General features: G+C 33.7%; 1 protein-coding gene across 1 annotated transcript in view; it reads left to right on the forward strand.

Moving 5' to 3' along the window:
* The window catches only part of LOC130891014 (neuropeptide F receptor), a 131,069-nt gene that overhangs the window by 106,320 nt on the left and 10,680 nt on the right, over nucleotides 1–14,069 (forward strand). The window contains exon 5 of the mRNA XM_057795476.1: nucleotides 9,757–9,990. Within this exon, the coding sequence (XP_057651459.1) occupies nucleotides 9,757–9,990 (234 nt within the window). The remainder of the gene's footprint in view (nucleotides 1–9,756; nucleotides 9,991–14,069) is intronic.

Raw genomic sequence — 14,069 nt, forward strand, 5'->3', positions numbered from 1 at the left:
ATAAAATGCAATTTGAATGTGAAGATGATTCAGATGCAAATATCTTTCAAAGCTTAGTAGTTCCACTCCAGTTAACTTTTGGCTCCGAAAAAAAAAATACTGTGGCAAAACCCAACGCCATTGTCACCTCGCTATTGTCGCCCCATAAGAATACGTTTCGTTAAGGAGACAACTGACGTTACAAATGAAGAAGTGAACTACATACAGTTACAGATATCAACGCTCTCTAGCACAAATATAAATGGGATTTGTATAAAGCATAAGATGTTATTTACAATGGTGGATGACAAGGTATGCAATGCAGCAACCCATAATAAATCAACTATGAGGTGCTACATTTGTGAAGCTACTATTTCGGAATTTAATGATTTATCAAAGGAGAGGCCATGCAAAAAAGAGAATTTCAGCTTTGGACTGTCGTTATTGCATATTGAGACGATCCTATATGTGGCATATAGGCTGCCTAAAATAGAAAAAAAGAAATTCAAAATAAGCTCAAAGAAAAACTTGGTCTTTTAGTAGACATGCCCAAAGCCAATTTTGGTAATACGAGTGATGGCAACACGAGTAGAAGATTTTTTGAGGAGTATGAAATTTCAGCAGAAATAACAGAAGTGGATAAACATTTGATTTATAGATTAAAAGTGATTCTAGATGCATTGTGTTCCAGTGTGAAAATTAATGTCAAAAAATTTTAAGAATATTGCCAAGAAACAACTGAACTCTACGTCTCACTTTACAGCTTTTACCCCATGTCTCCAACTTTGCACAAAAATCTTCGTCATGTAGCAGCTGTCATCAAGGAAGCTGTACTTCCAATTGGTCAGCTATCCGAAGAAGCTGCCAAAGTTCGCAATAAATACATTAGGTCATTCAGACTGAACTTCACCAGAAAGTTCTCGCGAGTATAGTGCAACATGGATGTCCTAAACCGACTTTTATTGACCGCTGACCCCTTCATTACTGGTATGAGAGGTAACTCGACTAGAAGAAAGGAAAAAATATCGCCAGATGTCATTAATTTACTATGCGAAATGGATTTTACCAATATTAATTTTGCTGATTTTAGTGATGATGAATGAATAAATCGATATATATCTAAATGAATGATTGTTGTATTGTATTTTCATGTAAAATTAATTAAGAAGTGTGTATATAAGTTCCTGTAACAAAAATATTCATGTCCAACTTTAGAGGCTAAAGACCACACTGTGCGCCGCAGTTAACAAAAATAATAATTTCATTTTTTCAAAATTTTTTGATTATATGATATGTGGGCGTTTCAGTTTTCATTTACAAAAGTTTGAACATTTTGTTTCCAATATGCTCATTGTTTGTTTACTAAATTTAGAAAAAAAACTATTAAGCTTAATCAGTCGGTATAATATTTTTCTCCGGGACTTGTTAATTGACTCAAATGTATCCATATACGTGCTCTGAAAATTAAGTAATGGAACAGGTTTTTTGCCGTGCTTGTGGTAACTCTGGAACAAAGAGACATAATGACGTTACCTTCATTAAACTCCACATATATTTTCCAGTGGGATTGTCAGTTCTCTTTCAGATGTGTATTTTATAAATATGTGTTAGGAGTGCTCGTCACATAGATAAATAAGCTAAATATCGAGTAATGCATCGCGATCAAGTTTTGTACAAATTATCAGTGATTCGACTATAAAAAATTCTCCGTTTGACGTCGAACAATAGTAAATAAACTATATATCAGTCGCAAAACCGTCATGCAGATTCTACTATATGCAAAAGTGGTTTCAAAGAACCTTTCAGAAGTACAGAAACACAAAGTACTTGATATACCAAGAAAAGAATAGACAGAGTGTGCCCAGACATCGCGAACAATTGGGTGCTGCCACTGCGCTATAAGTGTAATCTGGATTTAATGGTTACGGCAGCTATGCTATCACCTAATAGTTTTATTATGAAGAAATTTCACAGCATCAGTCTCATCACTTAATTGTCGGACCTCGTACCTACGCTGAACTTGGATTATCTATGTAACTTGTACAAAAAATTTGTGATTAATCAAAGAAAGTTCAGGGATCGAATGTTTTTATGCGAATCTTAGCACCTTTCTCCTATTAAAGGGTGTAGAGATTGAGGATAATCAAGTACTATCACTTTCCTATATTTGAATTTTCACTAGTGATTAGAAAACTGACAACCATTCAATTCACATTGCACTACATCCCAAAATCTTCGGGTTCTATTTTACGTAACATACTTCCATTATCCATGTCTATTTGTTTCTATATTTTTAAACGGATTGGACAAAATACCATGAGGAACATATTTCCGTTCTCCTTAATTTCAGTTTTTCGTGGTTTGTCATTCAATGCTCCCAATCGCGTCTTAGCATGTTATTGAAGATTTGAGCAAGTGGTTCTAGATACTATCATGAATACCTGACAACATTCCAAATCCGTTTCCTTGAATCGAAGAATATAGCTATAGAATTTGATAATTTTCCCTCATTTCCTATTGATACTAATCAAGATAGTTGAATAATTTTAAGCACTATCAGCCTTTCAGAATTGGGGAATTCTACTACAACTAAACAGCTGTGGTGGTGGAACTAAATCACTTCTTAATAATTTTTTGAACATTATGATGAAAATCAATTTCTCTTTAGGAAATTGATATCCAATTCAGTGGGAAAGAGGAAATTGTGAGGAGATTGAAAAATATACATTTCGTCTAATTCTCAGAAACGGAGACCTACTTTGGTCGTATCTTTCTTTCAATTTTTGTGGTGTCATGTCTTCCCTCTATCACAGTTAATATGTTTTCTAGGTTACACTCAATTTAACTTACTATGTTTGTTTGAAAGTTTATCTATTTATATAGAATTCTCCAACAAATTTCCACAATTTCAATCATTTTATGGGTGCTAATGTTAGAATTTTTGTTATTTTATGATGGTGCAATAATATTAATTTTATTTTACCAATTTAAGAACAATTTGTTTCATATTAAATCGTTCTCGTATATATGAGTCATTGATCAAAGACGGTAAATTTTTACTCTAAAACTAACTCTAGTCTTATATATTTTACAGCAACTTAATCTGCTATTGGGTGAAGATGAACAAGTGAAATTATTATTCTCGTCGACTATATGGACGGTGAAGCGGGTCCTGTTTACTTTTGATGAAATAGTCCAAAGTTTGGCGAATGAAATTTATCAATATTTCTATGAACGTCACTTTGAATATTGAATTTTAAATCCTATGATTTTAAAAATTTCTACAAGAATTAATACAATTCAAAACATACTATTAATTAAGATAAGACATGATAGGATCTTCAAAAATAATGCACAGCTTACCAAAGTACGAGCCCACGTGAAATGTGGATCTAGTTTTTAGCTAAGCTGGCAACACGGTTTCTGTTAGAGATGTTATCTTTAGAAAAATAAAGGAAATAATTGTGTTATTATCCTTGGGTACCGCCCATTGCTCTGAAACATTTTCGTTAGAGAAACTTTCTAATATCATTGCTTCAGAAAGAAAAATTGAAGATCGTATTTCTAACAGAATTGAAACTTATTGGCCGGGGACTCCGCAACCAGTATTGAAGATCCCTTTTTTCGTGATAACTCTAAGCTATTTATTGCAGAAACGTTCCATTTAACAAGCCGCATAAGACAGTTGAAATTGAAACAATCAGTTGTTGGATCACATCGACGTTGGTCACTTTAGAAATGTATAAGAATTTACTGCGCATTCTACGCGGCATGCCTCGACATCGAAAGCATGTGCAAGAGATGTGAGTATTGTGGAAATTGGAAAAGTGACTGGCTGGTGTCCAAAATGAAGAGTTTCCACTAATTTTTATCATCAGCTTACAACTATTGAAAATAATTCATTCTCAGAGTCTTTTATCTCCAAGTATACTGAGTCAGTTATATTTTTAGTTCATAATTTTGAGTTGAATTGTTCTTGTTTTCATTAAACATTTGTTTGATAATAGGTACAATGAATTCATTTTTCTTCTTATTACTTGAATAAATAAATACTTATATAGAGAGAATTCGTGCTCTAAACAATTATCTTGGTAATCTTGAAGTGGAAGACACGAAGGGTAATTGGAAGATCTTAGGAGCCGGCTGAAGGCTGGCGAAATGTTACCTAAGTTATGTGCGTGTCTCGCACGAGAGATTCCCACTCACATTTACTCTATATATCATAATTTATACATCTCTTCTCAGGTTAAATAAAAACTGAATTAGCTTTTCGGGAATGAGTAAATAACTATAAGAGGTGATCTATAGGCGCTTGCGATTTATTCTTCAGCTTTGAATTTGTGGCCAATGATATGAAAGTAGCTCATAAGATCTTCCATTAGTATGCTATGATTTCACCTCGTATGTCACTACAAGAGACGAATTTTTCTTAAATCCAAAATATTCAGTAAGTAAATATTCAGACCTATTTTATTCAATTTATCAGGATAAAATACGTATAGACCAAACTAAACATGACGAAGCGTATTTGGGAGTTTTGTTATACCAACTTTTTTTCTTATATTTACCTATAGAATCGTTTTCCGAGATATTAGAGTGATATTCCGAAATACCCTGTATGATAAATTATTCATTTCATGCCCGAAATCGGTCTTGGTTATATTTTGCTACTAGAACAATAGTTTTTGCGACCTTTTCACAGCACTCGGTCAAATACCCTGGTGTGCGAGGTATGAAACATCGGTCTTTAAATCACGTATATCAGAACATCTAACTTTTTGTCGTTTGATCCCAAGTAAATTGTGGAAACCGCGGAAAGGAGTTATGCCTCAACTTCAGCTAGATTGCAAAGGAAAATTTTGAAGAAAAAAATAATTCATGTAAGAAATCAGGTTCTACGCAATTAGTCTTGGTTGAAAAAATTCTTAATACATAAAACTATAAAAGCTAGCTACACTTGCCTTTTAATTAGAGAAAATAATAATTTCCAATTAACAATTTAAACTTGAATTTGTTCTATCACGACATATGGTTGACCATTATTCATATTTGAGCGACTTTGAGGCAGTTCGCTATTAGCTTCTGTGTCTGTGCGACCAAAAGAAAAGACAGAATAAAATGAAACATTTATTTTACGAAGGTATCTACCCAAAGAGGCTGAACATAATTAAAACCCTCAGCCACCTTCATTGGGGCTCCAACGAAACAGTTCTGCTAATAGTTTACAGTACTCTCATACGCTCAAAGTTTGACTATGGTAGTCTTATCTATATGTCCGTCTAGAACTGACTTATTGAACTCTGTACACAACACCGCTCTTCGCGTTTGCCCTTGGTGCCTTTCGCTCAAGCCCCGCCGCTAGTATTAATGTTGAAGCTAATGAGCCATCACTGTCCTTAAGACGATAATCTCTTCTCCTGTCATATGCTGATAAAGTATCTTCCAATCCCTCTAATTCTGTCCATTCGCTACTTACCACTACGTCCGTACCTACTAACTGACGAATAAATGTGATTTCTATCCCTCAAAATACTAACCTCTCTTTGACATTTCCACTCTCTTTGCCTTCTTCTCCCCCTTGGACCAAAAATATTCCCATAGTAGATACCTCACTCACCATGTACAATATACATGAATCTTCTAGCGTCTTTGTAGAGAAAGAATTCTTAGAAATTCTGCATAAGACATCCTTCGACCTAATTCTTTATACGGATGCCTCCAAAGCTGAATCCGGTGTGGGTTGCGCAGTCACTACAAACCACGAACTCATAAGTTCTTTCCGCTTACCCTCGACGTGTAGTGTTTATACTGGTGAACTATACAGTATCCTTCCCATAAACACATCGCCATATGTACTGACTCTCTTTCATTCATACAGTCTATTACACCGACCATCCAATAGTCCAAAAAATTCACGACATCCACCAAACTCTCATTGTTCTTGCTCTCATCTAGCTTCCATCGCACACTGGAATTGCTGGAAGCGAATCTGCAGATCGCCATGCTAAAGAAGCCACAAAGAATCCTTCTGAAATCCCAGTTCAGCTTGCCAACAAAACATCCAACCATCTACTTCTCACCTTTCCCTTAACTTTTTGAATAGGGGAGAAGATGTTACAGATATAAGAACCATCCTTAGACTTAACTGCTCGACGGAAATGAAGGAAATTTTTTCTTCTTTTTTCCTTAAAGCCACCAAGCTGTATGAGAGAATAAATATAACGTATTGTAATAGATTTTGTAACAGTTTTTTATTCAACTTATGTATCATATGATTGTTTTTGTGTGCCAATGACCAGAGCTGTCGAGGCACGTTAAACTGAAATAAATTATTTTACGATAAACTCCGAGTCATTTTCAAAAACTTATTTGACGGCAATACTTGCTACAAAAATTGTTTCGAATTTAGAACGAAATTAAAATTTGGACGATTGTCGAATGCAAAAGTGAGAATAATTAATAAAAATTTGAATCGTGATATTCATAGTTTTTTAAGTACCCAGCAAAACTGAAATTCCTACTATATTTAGGGCACATCTAGCATGGGCAAATATAAAAAAACTTAGAAAAAATTGAATTCAATTATAGACATAATAAGAATAGAAAATATGATAAACACCAATCTTAGAAAACTATGTTCATATGTACTTATGTTACTATTTGTTACGATTAAAAGGCAGTTCGACGTTTCTGTTGAATACTTAGGAAATAAAAGAGTTATTACAGTTTTATGTTGTCGTAACTGCAAAAGTGGATACAAAGATTTCGCAGACTCTATCCCATAAACATGGAATCCCAAGCAGCACGAACAATAAAAATATATTGATATGAAAAAAATAATTTTATTCCAACAGTTACTCTTCTCTAATTTGTCTTTATTTACGGCATGGCCCTATTTTGCATTTATGACTCGACCTCATTTCTGAGAAGCTGGGGTCTAGCTTCCGTAACATCTCTTTGATGGTTTTCTATCAGCTACAAATAATTACTTTGAATATGTTAGAATATCGCTTGAAAGTTCGAGAGATATCAGGATCCACTTTGGTGACAATCGAATATGAAATATTGCATTTCAATGAATTAAAATCAATCCAATTCCCAATTATAGTTTCATTATATTTAAGAAAATTCCCAATAAATAAAATATATGCTGCTTAAGAACAACAACAAAAATAACTTCAACAACTATTATATGAATCGCTTTAACAATTTTTTGATGAATTGTTGACGATATTTGTTTATGAAGTGAAATATTAGTCACAATCTTTAGATAAGATTTCCAATACAAACTATTTTCAAATTCTACGAGTGACTTGGAAATACATTAAAGGCAAAGAATGAAATGGATGATACCTATATTCCAGAATTCTCCATAGAAATCTGAATAGCCTTCCTAAATTGGAAATAATGACACAACTTCATTGTTAGGGATTCCATAATCCTGGCTTGCGGAATTAAAGCGCGTTTAATATCTCTTCCGCAGACAAATTAAAACTAATATCTATCCAGCTGTAGCTTTTTTGTATGAGAATAGAAACAGCATTCTAACGTTTTGAAAAAGAATGCAAATGTTTTTTTATACACAACACCAATTCCAATTTTTCCATATAATTACATAAAATTAGATGTACACAGAGTATACAGAATGTATTATTTATCATTATTATTATATAATACGAATAGATTATATACTTCTTTTCAAAGAGACCTTTTCACATTTTTTGCAGCTCTGATTTCGAATTTCTATACACACTTTGAGATGAGAATTACAACATGTTTCAAATTTTTAGGAGAAAATTAAGGAGAACCTACACGAATATGTTGAATTATCTTGAAGCACTTATATATTGACCAATCTTCAATGTATTTAACTGGCTTTCTCGAGTTAGTCAAACTATTTAGTATAGCATCATTTTTATTTAAATTCAGTTCATAAATTAATGCGCATTCTTTGTTTAAATATTCTCAATATTTTCAATGTTCCTTATAAAACATGCCAAACGGTGTTAAGTCTGGACTATTTGATCTATCCATATGTATACAACATAACATTTGATATTCTACGGTCTTCTTCTAGTTTTGCAAGAATCTGAAAAGTGCTGGCAGTGATTTGTATGTATAATATATACAGGTTCTTTTTTAATAATGGATGAATTCTAAACAAATTATTTCACCTAATGTGTTTTTAAATACGTCTGTTCTGTAACCAATTTCTATGTTGGTATGCGTCGTACTCAAACAAAATAAGGTGAACTCTCAGCATTGTTCAAAATAAAACTGAATGTCGAGTTATTTATTTTCATTACTTGTAATGTTATGCTTCTTTCTCTTAAGACTCACACACGTTTATAAATATTCTAAAGATGTGCGATCTGGATAAAAGGAATGCAATTATCTTTTTCTCCTCACTTCTATTATTATTTCAATGGAGTGAAAATATTTAAAATTTCTGAACTTCTGTGTAATGTATGAATGGAATATTATCCAACTTTTATCATTCAAACACCAATGAGTGTAGTTGAGTAATCACAGCTTACCACTTAAAAACTGATCAATGACCTCTTAAAATGAGCACGTTTATAGGAGAAAAAGAACTACAAAAAAGTTACGTACACTTTTGTATGAATCTCTAGTATCCGAAAAATTAATGAATTATAGTATATTCGCTACTTGATTGTTCCAAATAAACAGTATTTCTATTCAAAAATGTAGATCGTCTACAGGTCGTGCACTAACTCGGGATATTAATACCCACTATAAAATTTTAATTTCTGTTACAATGTGTCAACCCGTGATCGTAATTTTCATGAAGATTAGACAACTCATGACGGAAGATTATGCATCTCGGCACTTCAATTATGAAATGAAAAATAAAAATAAAATATATAATTACAGTATATTTCAGTAAAAAATATTTCACATTCCAAACACATAACAAACAGTACTTCGGAGATAAGTGCCATCCATGTAAAATGTTTTTTAATCATTTTAAATTTATCTCAATTATTCTCCCCGGACAGTTTTATTTATAAATTGTGAATTTACATTGAATAACCCAACCTAACCTACCATAATATAACCTAAAGAATTTATAAATTTTTGGATTTTCCCATTTTACGCAGTGTATAAGGTGCTTAATTTCTCTCAATGTTATTCTTGTTTACCTGAAATATCCCCGTCCCGAGTTGGCAAATCTCAAGGGATTAAAAATCACTAGTTCCAGCGCAGTGCGTCTAAAATGTATATCGTATCATAAAAATATTGTTTCAACATGTGCTGGGATTTATTTTGGAAGTTGGAATTGGTTGATAGCTATCTTTTAGCAAATACAATGGGATCTTTAAGAGATGAGTTCTCTTAGAAGAGTAAAGCGCTATAATGAATTAACACCTCTAATCAAGTATTTGCAATAATGCATTTGATTATCTGTATAAATTCTCCATTTCTTAATTCAGATATTCAGTTTCTGAATCAATATCCAGCTAACTAAAATATAATTTGGTACTATCTATTGGTCGGATGGAAAAAGCTTTCTGTTACAATGAATTAACGGGTTCTTGTATACGTTTCTCCGTATAAAGTCGGCCAATATCATAAAAAAACAAAATTTTGCACATCAACTTTCCTTGACACTTGCAATGAACTATTCAATTAAGATTGCACAAGGTTGATCGTATATTGATTTCACTTCAATTTTGCCATATCAAAAGATTGTACCATGCTATTTTATTCGGAAAAACATTACAAATATCAATTCAAATTCAATCTTTTTTGCAGGTTGCGTACGTTAGAATATCTTATAAACTGAGACACCGTTTTGCTAGCGGATTTACAAGTGAAGAACATTCCCATGGAAATCGACGTGAACTTCGAGGACGTCGCCTTCATAAAACAAATCTTCTGTTGGGTTCGATAGCTTTTATTTTCTGCATTAGTTGGCTACCTTTGAATGTGTTCAATCTGGTGGCAGATTTGTCAGTGAATCAATCATTCACGTCACAGCCTATGATGGTAAGTTCGTGTTATTGAATTCTGGGGTTGGGTTAATATTATTTTGAAGTATGGAGAAACGGAATGAACTATAACCTCAAATACTCACATTTCATGTGATTTACGGTATTCTAAAAAGTATAATCATGAGGTATAAAGACGGTATCTCTTATAATATCATGTTAATGAATGATGGTTCTAGTTATTTGAATATCACATTATATGTTTATAAAATTCATGATTCATTAGCCAATCAGCTTCACATAAATGCCAAGTGTGCTGCAAGACATAGTTTTGTAGGTACGTATTTGTTCACTCCTGATATTTTAGAAGTATTGGCATGATACAGATCTCCACGTCACAATCACACAGTTCCTATTTCTTGTTCTTCAAGTTTGGAACTGTTTAACATATATTTTTTTTTTCAGCCCACGCGAGATATCAAAATTTTCCAATAATTCGTTCATGAAATCCTTGAAAAACATCAAAACAATTCATTTTAATTCCTTTCTAAGAACAAGTGCATTTTTTTGGAAACCCTCTTGGAATGATGAAGTTGAAACTTAATGTTTTGTGCCTTTTCGATCTAACTCCCTTCGTTTCATTATTTTTCATTCATTGTATTTCCGATCCACAGGGTCACTAACTCATCCTTTTTCCTTTCTTGTCTTCGTATAGCTGTACTCTACATTTTCTACACTACTACGTTTTTATTACATATTCCATTCAGATTCGCTCGATTACGTGGTTTTTTTCATTGGTTATCTGCGCTTCTTTCTCTAAGATTTGTTCTCTCCCAAGGAAATCTCTTCCTTGGGTTGTTTCACTAGCAGTCTGCCCTATCGATGTAATGGTCTTCACCTTTGTCACTTTTTTGTCATATTTCACATCGGAAATTAATTCATTTTGGATGCTTACTATTCACAGATGTTGGGATTGTCTACTCTGTTGCTAATAATAAGATTATTGTCCAGAGAGCTGAGTGAAAAATCTAATGACTCCAATAGATATCCATCATTCAACTTCTCCTGTGCTAATCGACATTCCTCTAGTTACCTGATTTCCTTAGAAATTTCTTGTTTCTTTATTTTGTTTAACTTGGTAGTTTGAAACCAAGTTTTGTTTTTCAAAAGCAAGAAATAACAAATAGGTAGGTATATTTTCATTACAAAAAAATAGTTATAAACATATATAACCTCTTTGCAAAAAAAATATTTATAATCCTTTAGGTTCGTTTTTTTGTAATTTAGAATCAGAATAAAAAGAAAAAACAATTATATACATAATGTAGTAACCATAACAGGTATCTTCGAAAATTTCACTTAAAAGTACTTAACAAATGAATACACTGATTCTTTCTTTATACCTTGTCAGGTTCAGACCGTTAAGTTAAATCACAACAATAATAAATTCTTCGCTTTTTATTATAAACAAAATGCGATACCACAAATTGTTGAAGCAGCTTTTTATAATAAAATTTGGTAAATTTACTTTAAAATTATTTACGTATCCGGAAATCAATAGGCCAATCACTGAGACCGACTGGTTTTTTTCGAGCTGAGATTTCTTTATATATTTGATCCATTTCTTTAATTTTTTTCAAATATTGACTGTGATTTTGGCAAACAAGATTCCAGCAATATGTCAAGTCTTCCCTCACTACCAAAAACCAATTCAAATATTCACTCTCCGCCTTTATCATGTAACACTGTACTCTTGGACTACATTAAATCAATAGGTAGCATCGTCTCTCCTAAAAATGTCATTTTCGCATTCAGAATATCACACGGTCGCATATGCATTTATTTATCATCGACGACTCAAGTCGATGAACTTCTAAAAAACAGCCAAGGCATCCTAGTTAATTCCAATTTAATCTGTATACGTCGGCTTATATTTCCAACCAAAAGAATATTCATTTCCAATGTTTGTCCATCCATTACCCATTCCGTCATCGAGAAAGCACTGCAAGACCTAGGGTTATCACTCACCTCTCCTATATCATATGTCAAATGTGGCTTACCTGATTATGAATACGCACATGTGCTCAGCTTCCGCCGAGTAACTCACGTATTACCAACCAATAATGATTTTTCTCTTCAAACTTCGACTATCATTAGTCATGAAAATACAACACACAGAATATTCATTTCTACCGACAAACTTGAATGCTTTCTCTGCAAACAGGCTGGGCACACTGCTGATTCATGCCCCAACACTTCCATCCCTCAAGATCCCTCTCCCAAATCAAATGATTCGGTCAATATCATCCCCTCCTCTTGTGCTGACCCTACTGCCACTACTTATACTTCAGTCATTCCCGTAGTATCCTCGGATGACACCCTTTCTCATTTTCCCTCTCTAATTTCCTTATCAAAAACTAGCGAAAAACGTCCCCGTTTGAATGACAGCAGCCTCGACTCACCACAGTCTATATCTCCTACTGATCTTCATCCAGATCCAATACCTCCCCCCGAATTTTCAACATCCAGCTCCAGAAACCCTGCGAAAAAGAAGACCAAAAAATCTGTCTAAACTGTCTAAAAACGATTGTCACTTCATAAGCCCTGAATCACGCTCCGTTATACATAAACAATTCAACGATTCTCCTGAAGCATCAACGACCCCCTCCCCGAAGCCAACAAATTTATTTCGGATACAACCCTTCTTCTGGAGGATTTGTCCCTGATTTATCCTAAGATAAAAGAAAGGTCTTCAAAAAACCATATTACACGTCTAATCAATAGAATTAACTTTAAACTTCACCCCGAGCAAAAAGTCCTCCCAAAATGTCTATTACTGATAATAGGAATACCACTGACTCCTCGACATTATCTCAGTAAATACTCTCTCCCTTCTTTCTAAACAAGTACATTTTCCCTGATACAGTGGAACTGCGATGGATTTTATCCTTGACTACAAAGAATTCAGAAAATCATTTCCTCCCATAAACCTGACTTTCTTTGTCTCCAAGAAACTAACTTCAAAATTGATCTTAAACGCAATTTGAGATACTTTGAAAGATATCATTACAACCGTACCAACTGTATATAATGGTATCCAGCGACATAAACTCATCTCATCTCCCATTATCAACAAACCTTGAAGTAGTAGCTGTCACTACTTGGTGCCCCAATAAACTTACCATTTGAATTATATACATTCCACCGGACCACCCCACAGTCTTGATGAAAAAGGGTTAACAGACCTAATTCGTAAGCCAACCATACATTCTTGTTGGAGACTTTAATGCACATCACACTATTTGGCGCCACCCAAACTCGCACTATAGGCAACATAATATAAAAAGTCATAAATTCAACTGGTATCTGTCTGTTAAATACTGGATCCAAAACTCACTTTAACATCTCCTCAGGTTCCTTTTCTGCTATTGACCTCAGCTTCTGTGACCCTAAAACTGCACTTTCTCTTTCTTGGTAAGTTTCCAATGACCTACATAGCAACCACTTTCCTATTATCATATCCAATCCCTATAATAAAGAAACTGTTGCCAAAAGCTTCTGGCAAAAAAATGCAAACTGGCCTGAGTTTACCTCTCTCTCCGAAGCATACTTATGATCTTTGATCATTTCTACGAATATAAACTATACGCTAGATATGTTCACTAAGAGCATACTTGCGGCTGCTGAGGCTCATATTGGTAAAACGGTCTTTTCCTTGACATTTAGGGCTGTTCCATGGTGGAGTCCGAATTGTGCGAATGCCATACGTGATTCAAAACATCCTCTTAATAGGTTTAGACGTCACAAAACATAAGAAAACCTTATTGTACATCAAATGCTTAAAGCTAAAGCTAAATTTATTGTCAAGCAAAGAAATCTGCTTGGCAAAGTTATACTTCATCTCTTACCCTCAATACAGACCCCAGTCAAGTTTGGATAAAAATTGCACAAATCCAAGGCAAAAAAAATAATATGAAAATTCCTTCTTTACTATCTAACGATCTGCTTATCACCGAAAGCCAAAAAATCTCGCACAACACTTTGAAGAAAATTTCAGCGTTCATAATCCGGCATCCGATTTTCTTAACTCACATATTCAGCCCTCCTCCACACTCCATCTAAATCCTCTCGATATTG

This window comes from Diorhabda carinulata, chromosome 3 (genome assembly GCF_026250575.1).
Source record: "Diorhabda carinulata isolate Delta chromosome 3, icDioCari1.1, whole genome shotgun sequence".
NCBI lineage: Eukaryota > Metazoa > Arthropoda > Insecta > Coleoptera > Chrysomelidae > Diorhabda > Diorhabda carinulata.